Source organism: Electrona antarctica (assembly GCF_951216825.1).
Source record: "Electrona antarctica genome assembly, chromosome: 6".
Classification (NCBI taxonomy): domain Eukaryota; kingdom Metazoa; phylum Chordata; class Actinopteri; order Myctophiformes; family Myctophidae; genus Electrona; species Electrona antarctica.
Window position 1 is genome coordinate 12,656,248 of NC_136811.1, and position 17,961 is coordinate 12,674,208.

The 17,961-nt window shown below is 43.3% G+C and overlaps 1 protein-coding gene and 1 pseudogene across 2 annotated transcripts; one reads left to right on the forward strand and one right to left on the reverse strand.

Moving 5' to 3' along the window:
- The first annotated feature begins 1,260 nt into the window (after positions 1-1,260).
- rbfa (ribosome binding factor A) lies at positions 1,261-12,593 on the forward strand. Its single transcript, XM_079504772.1, has 9 exons — positions 1,261-1,988; positions 5,253-5,283; positions 5,450-5,578; positions 6,124-6,165; positions 6,940-7,052; positions 8,539-8,623; positions 9,896-9,957; positions 11,027-11,186; positions 11,852-12,593. Exons 1-9 carry the CDS (start codon positions 1,804-1,806, stop codon positions 12,092-12,094), a joined length of 1,050 nt encoding a protein of 349 aa, XP_079360898.1. The 5' UTR covers positions 1,261-1,803; the 3' UTR covers positions 12,095-12,593.
- Positions 12,594-14,688: 2,095 nt separating this feature from the next.
- LOC306924958 (E3 ubiquitin-protein ligase TRIM35-like) lies at positions 14,689-15,986 on the reverse strand (annotated as a pseudogene). The gene is made up of 2 exons: positions 15,665-15,986; positions 14,689-15,296 (listed from the first exon to the last, which is right to left on the reverse strand). The product of its transcript is annotated as an E3 ubiquitin-protein ligase TRIM35-like (transcript).
- Positions 15,987-17,961: the final 1,975 nt, after the last annotated feature.

Below are 17,961 nucleotides of genomic sequence, written 5' to 3' on the forward strand. Positions count from 1 at the left end.
CTCTGCTGCCTGTGCTTTAGTGCGTGCGTGCGTGCGTGCGTGTGTGTGTGTGATCAATCAATCAATCAATCTTTATTTCAGATCCAGGGACATCCATATCACAATTAAACAATACAATACAACAGGAAATTAGAAATGCACTCTGTCGAGCTGCCAACTTGTGCAAGCGGAGCGCGCCATGAGGTGTGCTCACCACTGCTGGTACGACTGCTGTCCTAAAGCTCTCTGCTGCTGTCTAGGAAGGTTTGAAATACAGCAGTGGTCAGTGGGTCCCTCATTGCCCGGTGGAGTACACCGACATACACACACCCAGCCGAATGAGCCGATACATACATACCCCCTATTGACCTTATACCAATTTTGAAACGTACTTTAGTTACGTCATCGAGAACAGTGCATGGTTTCTCATTGGCTGGTGGAATGTACCGACATACTGTACATATCCAGCCGATCGCTGTTCTTGGTCCCTGATTGGCCGGTGGACAACACGGACATACATACATACTTGGTTCCCTGATTGGCCGAGCGACACCACCGACACACGCAGCCAATTACAGTACTTGCGCGCTCTGCTTGCACAAGTAATAAAACATAAAAAGAAATGTGTGATACAATGTAACGAAGGCTTTCACTCACCTTCACGTCATATGGGTATTTGATAGGTTGCTGAAGTTACTCCACTGAATTTTGGTACTCCATATATGGAGATATCCGTATATCTTAATGACATCCAAGTCTGACATCATATTAAACCCCATGTTTGGACCAGGCTGATCTAGAGCTCCCTATAGAGACAGCAGAGACATTTAGTGCTGACATCATGCCAATGTAGAACTCAATAATATATGGATGTAGTCGACGACTGGTATCGCCATCGTGACAAGCATCCAGCCAAGCCTTATATAAACAGTGGGTATTACCCATGAGCTCATATGCAAGCAGCTCACCAATATTTACTCCACCGCCTTCTGTACAAGTCAGGGTATTTGGCCTTGTTACAACCCAGATATCTGCATTATACTCCCCTGGGGTGGGTTCTAGACTCGAACGGAACAACCAGTCCCCATTGAGTAGTATTTTATATACAATACATACATAAATAGGAATATACATTACAGACGGTCACAGTAGTGTGAGTGCTCTGTGGGTTCATGTTATGGGACCATAGTATGGGACTGTGTGTGTGCCTTTAAGGGCAAGCTGTGCCTGGGGGAATTCAGTTCCGGGTTAACCGGAAGCGGGAAGTCTAGCGTTGTGTAAGTGTTTTTGTTGTTAGCGTGCTAGCTAGAGAGCTTATCTAGCCATAAAGTCCGAGAGAGTTCCAAAGAGCTCACTGTGCTTTATCGTTGCTGCCCTGTCTTTTACTGTTTATTAAAGGAAGATTATTACTAAAGAATGTTGACATGTTTTCCGGGGAAGTGAACCCTACCAGCCATTACAATATAAAAAATCACACCCGTGTGAACTGAGTGGTGCAGTGACGTCACACACTAACCATAGCAACCGTGCTCATCTGTACGTGGCCCCACGTACAGCCAAGTACAGGTACACAGATACAGACAAAGCTGGTTGTTGGAGTGGTTTGCAGTTTGCATGCACCACTCAAAAACAGTACAAAGATGTTGACGAAAATAAATCGACTTTGCTGAAGTTGATCTATTCAGCCTACCTACGCACGCAAAACACTGAGCGCAGGCGCGAGTAGAAGAGCCTGCTTTGTCGATCAGTAGCTGCAGTTAGCTCAAGTTCAACGTGTGTTAATAGGTTCTTTAGTGTTGCTGTACGCTGTGCTGAACAGCGGTGATGATGTCTGTTGTCTTCAGAGTCAGGACAAGTGTCCTGGGCTCCGGGCATTATTATGTCACCGCGGCATTACTCAGAGAGATACCCGGGTGCAGCAGCTTCGTCGCCGGCCAGAGGCTTCAGATCCACACCACCGCCACCGTCCACAGAACTAACCTGCTCAAGAAGCTCCTCAACAAGTCCAAGTTAGTATTGCGTTTGACACATGCGATAGAATACGTTTTATGTCTGTTCAGCAAAGGGGAAAATATGACATTTGGGAAGGGGACATTTGAGGGCTGAGGAGTGATTGCCATTGATAGATTGATTGAAGTATTTATTAACAGTATGCAGAATAGGTACATTTCAAGCACAACTCAATACAAAAACTGTTGCATAAAGCATTACACTTGTTTACAATAGGGTCCACCATTTTCAATTCATCAGAACATTTAGAGACATACAAATTAGGAGGATTCCGGATAGGTGGGAAGTAGCCTAGGGGTTAGGCCTAGGACATCTTGGCACCTCGATGTAAAATTGTCTATTTTGTCCAAAATGTTCAAACACTATTTGAAAAGTCGTCATAAGTAATGTTAGCCCTAAAATGTCTGTGATGTTCCACAATACACAGCCATAGATCGGTGCCATCTAGCCCCAATTTGCAACTAGACTTTTTTTTAATAATGGGATGAATCTAGAGTTGCAATACCCTCCATAGCTCCTTTCGGAACCCTACGTTAAAGTTTCTGACATTTTGATGACTTTATGTAGGGTTCCTTCTCACCGGATTCAAGCGACATGGGATGCCATCTGATTTCCCCTGACTTAGCCCTGTGCTGCGGTGTGGGTGTCACGCTGACATATTCCAAACGAAGCATATGAACGCTATAGGAGACAACGAACCATCTGACCCCCCCCGCGAACGGCTCAGAAGCCGTTAAGTATTTTTAATGTTTGTACGACCGTTTTGCCAGCTCTGAAATTCTCTCTTCGGTCCCTCCTTGTTGACATCTCCGTTGGCTAGCTGCGCCTACGAGGCGCGTAGGGAGGCGCTGCTAGCCAACCGAGATGCCGAGAGGCGGTACAATGGGATGTCAACAAGAGAGAATTTCAGAGCTGCCAAAACGGTCGTACAAACATTAAAAATACTTAACGGCTTCTGAGCCGTTCGCGGGGGGGGTCAGATGGTTCGTTGTCTCCTATAGCGTTCATATGCTTCGTTTGGAATATGTCAGCGTGACACCCACACCGCAGCACAGGGCTAAGTCAGGGGAAATCAGATGGCATCCCATGTCGCTTGACGCCGGTGAGACCGGACCCTACGTGGTAGGTCCAAAGGAGCTCAACCCGGGGGGTCCGGAGACGGGCTATACCCTCCATTGACTCCCCACTCATCCAATTTGCTTTTGCGATCTGCTTGTATTAAACACCGTTAAACTCACCAACATTGCAGCTCTAGGCCAAGCTTGAATTATCCTCTTTAATGAGTTTAATGTATTAAGACATTAAACTCACCAACATTGCAGCTGTAGGGAACGCTTCAATTATCCTCTTTCAATCTGCCAAACTTTTGTTTCATAAAAATCAACCGTAGACATGTTATGAGCTACTTTCTGTCAAGAAATTCTCTGCAGGTGATTCTTTTTCGAATTGTTGGAGTTTGGAAGCACTCGTCGAAGTCACTGAACGGTCCTGCGTACCACCTGTTTCGCATTTGCACATAATGTAGGAGGCAACAGCGCAAATAAAAACGAGTGTTTCCAAACACCAACACTTCGAAAAAGAATCACCTGCAGAGAATTTCTTGATAGAAAGTAGCTCATAACATGTCTACGGTGGATTTTTATGAAACAAAAGTTTGGCAGATTGAAAGAGGATAATTGAAGCGTTCCCTACAGCTGCAATGTTGGTGAGTTTAATGTCTTAATACAAGCAGATCACAAAAGCAAATTGGATGAGTGGGGAGTCAATGGAGGGTATTGCAACTCTAGATTCATCCCATTATAAAAAAATCTAGAGTTGCAAATTGCGGCTAGGTGCCATCCGCTCCCAGTTTAGCAGCGGTGGATGCGCAGCATAAATGTGGTCGGCGCTCCGTGTGTACTCGCCCAATAAATAATTCCTAAGACTTGGAGTCAGATAATGGTCCTCTAGTTTCATATCCATGTGAACGTTCTGGCAGAAAACGTTTGTTTAATCAAATATCTCCACTTTCCACGGGCTTCACACGGACAACATTCTCTTCGGGCGAGGGGCCCGGAATGACAGCTGGACTTAATTTATCAAAACTTCCTCTGATCGCCACAAACGTCATCAACAAATGACCAGGGAAACATAAATGTATGGGACGCGAAAGACCTGGTTAAAACACTGCTCCGGGCAGCGCACGGTGCACAGCCCCTGCGACTCCGCCTCCCAGTTCTTCTGTGTGTGTCTATAGTGTCAACACACGCAGAGATGACAGATCAGAATCACACACACTCGCGTGCACGCGACAGAGTTTTGGTATGGAATTAACTGAATTATAATATAATAATTAGGCCTGCATCGCTTTACCTAAAAAAACTGAATTATGAAATGGACCGCAATTGGAAAAAGCCTGCCGCTGGCTCCCATTTGTTGAGACATCTATACATTTTCAAATTATATTGTTATGCTTAAATTATCGCTTTGGCTAAACCGCTGAATCCCGCGGATAAAGCAGGCTATGTACATGTAACTACAGGCATTAATAACTACATACATTATAGTTACCGCATATGTACAATTATATAGCCTACATTTAACAAACAAGCTTTATTAACATTTGTATAGGTCAACAAAAACTGCTACCTACGAGGATAAAAGCATTAAGGCTTCTTAACGTCAGATATAAAGTAAAACGAAAACGTGACAACCATATGGAGCGGGGGGTGCGCTGCCAATTGTGTACCCCATACATTTGAAACCCCTCATTCGTTAACTTCAGCCCAGCTTCGAGTTCAATTTGTCGGCACAAACAGTCTCGTGTTGGAGGACACACCTGGCCAGCGAGGGGGGGCATGTGTCCGTCCGACATACGGGGCAGGTTAAGACTCACCTGTGGCTTCTGCGTGCGGATAGGGTTTTGCGAGGGCCAGTCAGGTATGTATCCGCTTTATGCCTTTATTGATAGTAGACAGTAGAGAGAGACGGGAAGGAAGGGGAGAGTGACGGGGAGTGACACACGGCAAAGGCCGTCAGGATCGGGAGTCGAACCCGGGGCACGCCTTCAGGGTGGCTTAGCAGCCTACAGTAGGTGCCCAGACGGTCCGGACCAGGACCTCCAATATTTACAAGCGACTTCGACGCTAGCCGTGAGCGAGTATGAATTGACTTTTATAGAGCCAAACTAAAGTCGGGTCAGGGACCCATCCCGAATCGACTTTTTGTCAGCACTAAAAAGGAGTATGAAAATGAAAAAGTCCTAACCCAGTGTGTTCTGACAGGAAGAAGACATGGTACGTGACTCCACCACAGGTCAGTGAAATGACATCTTTTTAATCACTTTCAACCTGATGTCCATTAGGCCTGTCACAAAAATAATTGTGATTATCTCAAATAATTGCGATTAGGCATTGTGACAGGCCTAGTGTCCATCTCCAGTTGGTAAACACTTCTCTCTTGTACGTTCAATGATGGACAGAAATCTTCGTCCAATCCTTGGGCTGCTGTGAGACCAAGCAGGAAAATGAACCAGGAGGAAAGCCATCGCTGCAAGGTCCTGAACTCCCTTCTGTTCAAGGCTGTGAATGACCTGCTGACCTCGGGACAGGTAATTTGGAATGAATTTTTCTTTTTCTTTTATTTCTTCTTATCTTGTTTTTTCGTCAAAAGTGTCAAAGTGTCCGAAATGAGAAACGACTGTTTTTTAGAAGTAGTGGAAAGAGCCCTGGGTCCTGGGCAAATGTCTAATTTCTCTTTTGGATCTTGAGCTAAAAGGTTTGGGAACCACTACTCTAGGACACTCGTGTTTGGGTCGCGAGTATCTACTCCTTTGCCTTTTTCCACATAAAGAATAAATACAAATAATTTCAGAAGATTTAATGAAGTTAAAACAAATGAGTCACAACGTTTCATCAATTAAAAACAATTCCAACACTTTTCAAAAGCATTTCATGAATAATATGAAAGAAATCTAATAATTTCCATAAATTAAAAAAAACGTTTCGTGCCACGGTATGAGCTTGTACATCTGCTATTTTCACTATTTTGGGTCCAGGGCAAAAGTCTAATTTCTCTTTTAGGTCTTGAGCTAAAGGACCTCTAGCGTCTGTTTAATTTTCATGATCAGAGAACGAGTCTGTTATCTGTCCTCAGGTCAGCGATGAACTTACCAGCTACAGCCCTGAGATCACTAAGGTAATTGCTCACTCTCTCACTCGCACGCAGTGCTTTCATCATCATGTTAGGGCCATCTCCAAGCTTTATAGTTGAATAATGATGTCTGTTTGCAACTAAGCTCCCAGACCTGTCAACTTTTGATGAATTGAACAAGGTGGACCCTCTTGTAAACAAGTGTAATGCTTTATTGGGTCGGCCACTCACGGTTAACAGTCTTTGTATTGAGTTGTGCTTGAAATGTACTGTAATTCTGCAAACTGTTAATAAATATTTCAATCAATCAATCGAACTCCTCATTCAGCAAAACTACTAACTACTACTGTAAAATCATCATCATCATCATTCTTTGCCCTACCCGTTTCCCCCAGAATAGCTGTTCCTGTTGCAATCCTTTCTAACTGTCTGCCTTCCCATTTCTCCTCTAAACACACGCATACAAATACACACAATGCTGTAGCTTAGTTTTTTTTTCAGACGGTATACCATAATTATTCTCTGTGCGACATGCACATGTATAGCCTATACACTCGCGCGTGGTCAATGGATGAAATGATTAGCAGGCACGCGGTATACGCTTATTTTCTAAAACTTCGCCACGGCATACTACGCGTAGCGTATAACGGTAGACCACGCCACTGACGGACACACACACACACACACACACACACTCTACAGGGACATTGCTAGTAGTGTGTAGTAAATGTACCGTATACAGTGGTTCACATCATGGAATAAGCAGGGTATTATTTTTGCTCTATCTGCTATCGTCATCTCTGAATGATGTTCCACCAGGTGTCTCTGGCCTCAGACTTCTCCGGCTGTCGTGTCTTCTGGGACAGCATCGGGGACTCTAAGAGAGACGAGCTGATCCAGGGAGAATTTGACAAAAACGGCCCGAAGATCAGGTCAGAACCACAATACATTGTTTCATGAATGCTTTCAGCATTCGGTATGAGTTATAATGAAACACAATAGAGCACCGAAGTCCTGACGTCACTGCCCTCTACTGTCAGTAGAGGTCAGTCCACAGGTTCATGTACTTTTTATTTGCATTGTAATCTCCATAGGGGAATTTTAGATCGCCTCATATAAGAACTGTGTTTGAAAAATAAACCGATCACCCCGGCCTTTTCACTCATATGGATATGAAGCGGGCCTTTTCACTCATATGGATATGAAGCATCGACTGAAGGTGGAAATGTACAAATATACCCAAAGAGTAACAAAATAAGCGTTATAAACGAGTCAAACAACCCAGATACTACATTTCCGGGTAGGGGGGGGTGGCTGCATCTGCCCGTCGCACAACAGAAACTGAATGTCAATTATGTTTATTTTTATTTTATTGACCTAAAATCGCCATATGGAGATTTCAATGCAAATAAAAAAATACATGAACCTGTGTGTTGGTGCCCTCTACTGAAAGTGACGTCAGACTTCGGTGCTCTATGGCTTATTTGTTTGTTTATACACAAGCTCATCTGAAGGAGGAATAATAGTGAAATGAGCTGGTAGGATTATGACTGAATGCCACTGTTCTGTTCAGTATGGTTTTGTGACCTTGCAGGCTAATGCAAAGGCTAAAAATGTCATTTAGACGGCATGTTACAGTATCCTATCGTGTTTGATTTTCTTGATTGATTTTCTTTTGATATTCTACTGATGGGTTCCATCGTGCTTATAGTTTCAATGTACAGATTGATTTTCTTTGGATATTCTACTGATGGGTTCCATCGTGTTTATAGTTTCAATGTACAGATTGATTTTCTTTGGATATTCTACTGATGGGTTCTTGGTTTACTTATGATCCTAGATGACTATGTCTATGCCAGGGGTCCTCAACTAGAAATGCTGAAGGTCCACTAATACTTTTTGAAAAAGACTAAGGTCCGGTCCCATGAGCGTGGCGCGGGCCACGCAGCGGCCAGCGGAGAGCGGGGCTCTATGCCTGTTTAGTACACCAAGGCAAGCTTATACAAATCGGTTCCCCTCCCAACCAACCAATACTGGGGTGCAGAGTATGGAAATAGAATGTTTCACAAATATTCCCCTCCAAAAATGCACAGCAAATGAGAGGTATTGTGTTGAGGCACAAAAAACACTTATTTTTTCAAGTTTAAAAAAAAAATGTGTCCAGGGTCCACAGAGGTGGTCCGCGGTCCACGCCTATTGAGGATCCCTGGTCTATGCATTTCTGATGTGTTTACCTGGTGTTAAAGTTGCTCTGGAGTCTTAAGATTAAGAGCATCTGTTAAATGCCTAAATTGTACATTAATGGGAGCTCAATTCCAATGATTTTGTTTTTTTGTTGGTTTATGCACACTATGCTACCTCTTTTAAGTTTTTTTTTTTATAAAATATAATTTGTGTGTGCACGTGTCGTGCACGCAGGTATCTGATCATGTCTCAACAGGTTATGGGTGGAGTTCCTCCTCTGCTGTTCGTCAGAGACAGAGAGCATGCTGCCATGGTGGAGGTAATCCCACAATACTACAGTGCTACTGTACTGGCACAATAACTACAGTACAAACTTAAACCACTACTACTATTACTGCATGTACTCTAGGCCTGTCACAATTATTAATTATTGTTGTAAGCTTGTAGATCAACTATTTCCGCTATTTTGTACATGTTTTGTACAAACGAATGATTAAATGTGTCAGTGATTTCTTTGCATATTTTAGTTATTTGTCATGTCTGCCCTGTGCAATTTGTGATTCGTAAGCAAAGGCTAAACGTATGTAATTTAGAGTTATAATTTAGCATTTTATTAGATTTATAATTTAGCATTTTATTAGATTTATAATTTAGCATTCTATGTAGACCGTAGCACTCTATAATCATGTATAGCTTCACTGTACAGTTACTCTACTGATAGATATTAGGTTCTTAGCTTGCTTATGATTCTTGATGACTATTTATATGCATTTGATGTATTACCTTGTGTTGTTCTTACTTGCTTACTGTAAATCGCTCTGGATTAAGAGCGCCTGCTAAATGCCTAAATTGTGGTTACGAAGCCTAAAAGACAAACGGAAATACAAATTGTAACGTTCCAATGTTCAATGCCAAAAAAACACAATTAAATCGTTAATCACGTGACAATTCATCGTCGACTTCAATTAATCACATCATTGTGACAGCCCTAATGTACTGTACCACTAGAACAGCTAACTACTGCTAGTTCTACTACGGTTACCTGTTGTTACTATCGCTGCTGTTAAGTAGTTAGTAGTAATGAGACGTAGCTTGCGGAGTTAGTTCATTCAGACAGACAACCTCAAGGGGGTTCATGCCATGCTCAAAGGCGCATACTTTACTAGTTTACTCAAGGGGTTAACATGCTGCATTACTATGTGGGTGTACAATGTGTGCAAGTCCCTCACGTCATTCGCCGATGCGGCAGTCAGCTGACCAATTGGGCGGGCTACTTAAGCTCACCAGTCTGCATGCTCTTCCTGCCTTCCTCTGCATATGGTCCCTGGTTGTATGTGATGTTTTTTCCCACCTCCACCCCAGCACCACCGGTGGGCTCTGCTATTTATGTTACCCATGGGGGGTTATTGTATATCTATCTCCCTGCTCTTAATGTTTTATGTTGTTGCTTAATCTTGCCGAGCAGGGAGAAATCCAGCAGAGCCGAACGCCAAGTCAAATATCATATGCACACTCATTACTCATTCTGTAATAAATATTGGTAAATCTATTCGTGCGTTGTCTGACTGAATTTGTTGTTCTGTGTGTTCAGGTGGACATGCTGCTTGCGCAGGCAGACTTCGGTCCTGATCCTCCAGACTCTCTGAATGACAGGTATTATTTGTGTATGATAATGTAATTGCTACTGTTATGTATTTCTAGGCTGTGAAAACACATCCCTCTGGGAATAATAATATACAAATGGTTACATTGAACTTTGGTCTTCATTCAAAGTTTTTCTGCTGTTTATTTGAGGGGTGTTCCGCTTTCTGAACATAAAACTGTATTGCTCATTTCTTTGTGTCAAAGAAATGACCATTCAAAATTGGAACTGGAACACTATCAAACCAGAAAAAGTGCCCCTCGGGGCACAGGTCTCCACCAGGCCAGGTCGGGTTGTGGCCTCCTGGTGGCGCTATAATAGGCCAATGTGAAAAGGGTGCCATTTGTTCTCACGGTGCACCATTGATGGTAATTGGATGATTTGAGGCATTTTGTTCCAAAAATGTGTTTTGCAAAAATCCACCTGTTGGTGGCGCTATAACAGGCCAATGTGAAAAGGGTGGGATATATTCCTCGGCCTAGTAGGAAAGTCTGTGAAAGATTTCACGTAAATTGCATGCTGCGTTCATGATTTGAGGCTTTTTGTTTCAAAAGGGCCAATCCTGCAAACTTTGAAAGCCAATGTTAGCCAATTAGGATGGAATATGAAATATCGGACAGATCCATCTTGAACACATGACTATAGAGATACTGTGTAACGATTTGTGTGATTTTTGGGCAGAATCTGGAGGAGTAATATCAAAACATGGGTTTTTCAAAAGTCGGCCTCCTGGTGGCGCTATAACAGGCCGTTCTGGAAATTCTGGGGTAGAGGTTCATCGTTGGCATCCAGGGAGTGTGTGTGTGCAAAATTTGGCATCGACCGGGTTAACGAGCTGTAAAGACAGGGAGATTCCTTTCACTGAACAAACGCTCTATAGTCTATAGCAATGTTTACTGTCTATCAGAATATATAATAGCACTTTAACTTTTAAGAACACTGAGCCTGACAGTCACACTGTCTTTCTGCCATATTGTGTGTATCTCTCTCTCTCTCTCTCTCTCTCTGTACATGTTGTGTCTCTCTCTCTCTCTCTCTCTCTCTCTCTCTCTCTCTCTCTCTCTCTCTCTCTCTGTACAGATATGTTCCACTGTCTACAATCAGCACAGTGAGTTCAGCTGTGGCCAAACCGGCATTGTTTGGTGTCGACCATTTGGCGCTGAACTGGCAGATCTCTGAGTGGCGGCAACGTTCCAAAGGCAAGGAGCTTGAAGAGACGCCTTCCTCTGAAGTTACGCAGGTAGAGACGACCACTTTATGAATACATATGAAGGGGGGGAGGGGGGAGTGTTGGTGTTAGCCAGATCTTTCTCCTCACACATTTCCATAACTTGCTGGCCTTAATAGCTGGAGATCTGCTGAGTCGGGTGAAGTCTAGTCTCGGGCTGCCACATGATCGGAGATCTGCGACTAGCAACGCATGAGTTGACATCTAAATTGTTGGGGATTTAAAAAAAGACGAGGGTATAGTCCTTCACAGTGGGGTAGTGACAGGATAGTTATTTTTATTTCAAAGCAGTAGGCATACTGTAGGTTTGTCAGCTAGTGTGAAGCTAGTGGTCTGTCGGTCGTGCAAAGTGCTAGTGCAAACTGAGCACTGGTCGTAACTAATCATGGATTACATGTACATTATTTGTCAAAGACGTTTTCGTTTAACCAATCGGCCCTTGAGGGGCTGTCCACTAGCGACTCTACTTACTCTCCATATACTGTAGCCTACGCATTTAAAAGTATGAAACTGGTAGAAGCTGAAAATAGTCTGTTGTTTTTGAGCATGGTTATTTGACAACTTGAGACCTGATCGAAAGTGGTCACTCAAATGCTAGGTAGTGCACTATCAACGACATCACGAGCAAGTTCTCTTAGAAGTAAGATAACTACTCAATAAAATGTCTCTCTCTTCAGGTGCAGCTGTCTGTCCTGGCAGAACACAGGAAGCAGCAAATCATCAAGAAAAAGAAGAAGAAGGCTCCGGCCATCGATGACGATGTCACGCCCAGAGCCTTCCTGCTGGCGCAGCGTGATGCTGTCACGTCCCGGCGGGGTGGTCGAGAGGAAGAGGAGGAGGAGGAAGAGGAGGGCACAGCTTTCAAAGAGGAAAAGGCTCAGTTACAGGAACTGATGTCACACGAGGACAGGAAGTTGTGATGCCCTGAAGGACTGGCCTTCTTTCATCTATATGTAAATTTGTGACATTGATGTAGATTTTCTGATGTGTGTGTGTGTGTGTGTGTGTGTGTGTGTGTGTGTGTGTGTGTGTGTGTGTGTGTGTGTGTGTGTGTGTGTGTGTGTGTGTGTGTGTGTGTGTGTGTGTGTGTGTGTGTGTGTGTGTGTGTGTGTGTGTGTGTGTGTGTGTGAGAGAGTGAGAGTGAGAGTGAGAGAGAGAGATACTGGTGCTTTCGGTCAGTCATCTTCTACTTGTACAGTCTGAAAATTATGATATATTTTCCAGGTGTTTGCATTTGGGTTGTCATCAGCAACTGGTTATTTAATCACGTGAAACCGCAGACTGACCAAGGACATCACCCACTGCAAGATATACGTTATGGAAGTCAGCTACTGTAGGCTGTTTTTAGACATAGGCAAATGTAATGTGAACATGCAGATCTGTTAAACATATTAAAGCAAATTGAATGAAACACTTCAATGGCGCAGCTATGCTATGGGGTTCTTTCTATTGCCATTTTCTTAGCAAAATGTTGCAGTGAGGTCAAGAAAGCATGGAAAGAGGGTGCTGAACACCAAAAGGTTTCAGAACCACTGCTGTAGTGGGGGTTCTTCTTTAGGGGCGCAGCTTTTATGCACCGTGGGTGTGCAGAAATTATTTGGGATGTAGGATAGACATGATGTCCCAGATGAGGGCTAGCGGGCTGGGATACATGTGGAGGGCGATGACATTTTCAGAGCAGCAAGGGGGTCCAATTCACGTGTCAGTGGGGGGGCTGCAGCTGAGGTAACCTGAAAAGTCTGGATTTTTTTTTTTTTTTAATATTTTTTTTATTTGGAAAAAGCAGTACAGTATAGACAGTATTTCTATTTATACATGGGACACAAGTGAAATTCCCAGGATTTTTTTCACCCCTCTTCCCCTCATCCCCCCTCCAAGTGGCTCCATCTCCAATGTCTCTGTATAATCCTCGCTTTCTTCAGATGGACTACATATGGCATCAAGTCAACACTTAACAGGGGCAACAGGGCAATATCACTTCAGAGTGTACATTTCAAGGAGAAAAAGAAGAAGAGTGGGCGGATTTTCTATTCTTATGTGGTAAAGTGAAGCATACAGTACAAGGGGTCATACTCGTCAAATCGGGTATCATTATTACGTGACCCACTGTTGCAGTAGGCCTACATATTTGACAGCCATTTCAGTGCAACACTCCGGTGGTAAATTGGGAAATTAACGGTTTTACAATTTATTTTCTGGATTAGATTTAGGGATTTGAGAGGGTAGTCGGTTTCTGCCACTGCATAAATAATGGTAATGATAAAAAAATAAAAAACATAATTTATTAATTATTTTAATCACAAAACTGCATCAGTGGCATGAATTGCATACTTTATAGAAAACAAAACAATTACATGTTTCATCACAATGTATTTGCCATGATTGAATTATAGCCTATAATTTAATTTCAATGTCATTTATCAATCTTTGTTTTCTTAACAATCAAATACAAGGGCATTATGCTTGTCTGTAAAATAACATACTTTAGATTTATGTAGAGCACAGACTTAATTAATTATTCTTACTTAAACAATACAACATATTTTATAATATAGGCTAATTGTAGTAAGGAGGATGTATGGTAAAGACATCTTTATTTAAAGAAACGTCTTTTTTAGCCCAGTACCCACAATTGATGTGCGTATAATCTCCCAAGAACATACCGAGCTGCGGTACCGAATCATCATGTACAGTACATGTTTCTTATGCCGATGCCACAGATAATTCCACTGGTAACAGCTTGAAAGGTACAGAACTTTCGGTTTCTATTTCAATGTATGGAAAGAGTTTCTCAGTGCAAATGTGTGCGGTGGTGTCTAGGCGGTCGGTGTGTAGGAGTGTGTTTGATTCAAGATCAAAGAATGATACTATCCTTCTGTTCCAGTCCAGCTGAACTCTGATCCTTCGAAGTTTCTGCTTCAAAGGGAGTACTGCACTGTATTTTCCAGATAAAACCTCCAAATTTCCCCTTCTTTGGATAAGACTCTGCCATCACACCCACCTCCCAGCATGTGGCCCCTCCGACCTCAACATCCCAGCTGTGGGTTCCTGAGTTGAAGCCCTCAGAAGCCAGAACGAGCCAGAATGATGTTCCAGTAGTCAAATCTCTCAATTTACAATTTAGGCATTTAGCAGACGCTCTTAATCCAGAGCGATTTACATTAAGCAATAACAAAAGCATGGCATACATCACATATATAAAAAGTAGTGAATCATGCGTAAACTAAGAACGTAACAGTGGAGTATCTATGTAAACTATACATACTATACTATATAATATATTATACATGTGTACTATAAAGTGCTATGACTACATAAAATGCAATTCTAGTGCTGTCTACGTAACAAGCTATAAGTCTGTTTAAAATACTATCTAAGTCTACATAATGTGCTATCTAAGGGGCTAGGCTAGGGCTACGGGCCATGGTGGAGTCTGAAGAGGTGGGTTTTCAGACTACGGCGGAAGATTGGGAGTGAGGCTGCAGTTCTGACTGTGATGGGAAGTGCTCTCTCTCTTTCCACATCTCACATCCACATCTCACACTGGTCAGACAGGATGAGTTGTGGGTGGGCAGTGTTGGGGTCCAGAGTCACAGGATTGTAGGAGACAATAGTCTTCATCTTGTCCCAGATGTTGTAGCTCAGGTTTCCCAGGTGTTTTGTGACATTTATCAGTGCTTCTGAGAACAGCTGTGGATCCTGCAGAACCTGTTCCCGCTGGACTCTTTAATTCATGGTCTTGTAGTTCTGCAGGAATGTGATGTGTTCCGCTCTCACCTGCTCCTCTATGACTCTGATTGAGTGTGAAAGAGTTTCTATGTTTCTGCTCAGATCCTCAATCTTAACTGTCATCATCAGACTTTTAATCTTCTCTTCCTCCCTCAGAGCAGCAATCCTCGCCTCCTCTTCCTCTTTTAATAAGTGGTGAAACTTGTCAAACTGTAACTTAATCTTCAGCTCTGTTTGCCGGGCCTGGGCCTTAATGTGTTCTGCCATTTGGTCATAGTTCACTTTGACATTTCTAAAGACTTTCAGTTTCTCCTGTAAGGGCTTCAGTGGTTTCTGAATCACCTTTCTGTAATCCAGTGCAGCTTCATCGATGGGACTGAATCTGTGGTTTGTGTGTTTTTGAGTGGTGTAAACCACTCGCAGGGACTTACCCCCTGCAATCTTTTTTGAGTGGTGTAAACCACTCCTACAACTGGCTTTGTTGAGTGGTGTAAACCACTCCTACAACTGGCTTTGTTAGTGCAGAAAAAATGAGCATGGTTGCTATGTTCACCCTGTTCACCCGGGTGTGATTTCATTACGTCAGACATGATTTTTGGAAACCACTCCTACAACTGGCTTTGTTAGTCTGTGCAGAAAAAATGAGCATGGTTGCTATGTTCACCCTGTTCACCCGGGTGTGATTTCATTACGTCAGACCTTACACCACTCAGTTCACACGGGTGTGATTTTTATTTAGAATCGCGGCACACAACACACACTGGCTGTTGGTCGTCCATACAGAAGAGCTTGAGTTTCTCAGTGTGCAGACTGCAGAGAACCTCATACCCTGCTAAAGCACTCTGACCCATCTGCTGTGAGAAGGCCTCACACAAGTTCTTCAGAACTAGATTTCGATGCGCAGGCAGGGAAGACATTTCCTTACAGAGTGGACAGATCTTTACTGGTGTTATCCATCCACCATTTCTGCAGGCAGGCTTTGCAGAAGCTGTGGCTACATGACAAGACCACAGGATCCTTGAAGATATCACAGCACACAGAACAGGAGAAATCATCTTCTGAGAATGACGACTGAGAAGTCATATGGTCTCTATCCGAGTGAAGCCAAAACAATTTGAGCAGATTGCTTAAGACTAAAACGAACTACTTAAATCGAGACCAGGAAGTCAGAACTGCTAATACTCGCTCTTCTAGAAAGTTCCCTGCTGATGTTTACTTTCACTATCAATCTTTGTTCTTGTAAAAGTCTGACAAGTGGATGAAGTCAGGACCAGGTTAGAGGTTCCAGCAAGGGTATTTCCCTCTTGTAGCTGTGTAAGGCAGTCTGAGTATCGAAAACTATGATGCCAAAAGCCAACCTTTAGTTTTTTTTTATAGTGGGGTAGCTGGCTTTACCTAGCCTACCCAGCAAGCCAAATGACGTCATGATGACGTTAGAATGACGTCCTCCGGTGACGTTCAGGACTAGGCCAGATCACAGCCCATATGGGGATGATCTTTACGTCATTTCCAGGACGTCTTCACCAGTTGAAATAATATAGCTTATTCTGGGCCAGATCTGACCATTTATGATAAGACTTAAGTGGATCTCTCTGATTCATCCAGGGATGTCTGACTTAGTGGGCAGAATTTATGTTGGTTGAAATGAGGTGATATTGTGGGCCAGATATGACTAGTCATGGTTTGACTTGATCTGGCCACAATCAAGACGTCACTAATTCGTCCAGGTCCTGACTGTACAGTCAGTATGTATGTATAGTAAAAATGTACAAACAATCAGCCAATCATCATTCATAATTCATCATACCTGTGTAAAAGCAGACTTGGATATTAAAAATAAATGTTTAGCAATCTGGAGTTGGTTTCTCTTTTTTTTCCTCTTCACAAATGATCAAGAGAAAATAGTATACATTTAACACTCCCAACGCGGATCGCGTATCAATACGTTATCAATTAATCAAACGTCGGGTGCGGATCACGTATCAATACGTTTCAATCACTTTTTTATAGCATACTTTCATTCATCTTTTTACCCACCCGGACAATGAAGAACCATCGCCCTATCATTGCTGCTTATTCCCGCTCACGTGATCAGAAAAAAAAACAAAAAAAAAACCCCCCCCTCCCCTCCTGAAAACAGGAGGGCGGGCCGCTTTACGTGTAGAAGCCAGTGTAAGCGCCCATGCCGATGTGTGAAAACCTCGCCTCACCAGGCTTTCCACCTCGGCTCGGACATTTGCAACACACATGGACAGATGCATGTTTCCTTCTTCATACTGTAGCGACCAAACGATCCCCGAGCCTACAATACTACGAACTAACCACAGTATCGAGGGGCCCGCTACGACAAGACAGTGTTCCGTTGGTGGATCACGTATCGCCATGCAGAGCCGTCATAATCGGAGATCGCTCAGACGTGTGATTGTAACGCTTTTTTATTCATTATAATTGTAGTGATAAGACCGCAATGAACGCGTCGGGGACGTAATCGACCCGGGTGTAATGTATAACGAACTTTTCCGCGACCTAAACCGTGGTGTTGTCATCTGTGGAAGTCATTTTTTCCTTCTCGTCGACATCACAGCCGGGTGACGCTTTTTTCCCCCTCCATCGCCCCCAAGCTGCATGCCCATAGCCTGGCTTGGCCAGCCTCATAGCGGGGATTCACTGAAGATTCTTCCCCGGAGGAAACATCAGTGAACCCTCGCTATGAGTCTGGCCGTGCCAGGCTAGCATGCCCAGGCATGTTCCCCTACACTAGCTTGAAAAACAAAATCAGCTGATGACAACGCGTCTCGCCGTTATACTATAGTTCTGAACCGAACGGTGGAATGGGACTTTTTATAGCCGTACGGATCAAGACTTTTGCTGCCCAATGTGCCCATGACCCCCCCCCCCCCCCCCAATGTTACTGCGATCAAAACAATGAAAGCAGTGAGATAGATTAGGCGAGGCGGCAATCATCATCAAAAAGAAAGCATAGTTATGAAGGTTTATAGTCAGACATTGACAGGCAGATATAACAATAAACACAATAAATATGCTATACATCCTATAC

Coding starts and splice junctions, on each gene's coding strand:
- rbfa (XM_079504772.1), top strand. CDS start 1,804: ATGATGTCTGTTGTCTTCAGAGTCAGGACAAGTGTCCTGGGCTCCGGG. Junction 5,284..5,449: donor GGTACGTGACTCCACCACAG/GTCAGTGAAATG, acceptor AATGATGGACAG/AAATCTTCGTCCAATCCTTG. Junction 6,166..6,939: donor ACAGCCCTGAGATCACTAAG/GTAATTGCTCAC, acceptor ATGTTCCACCAG/GTGTCTCTGGCCTCAGACTT.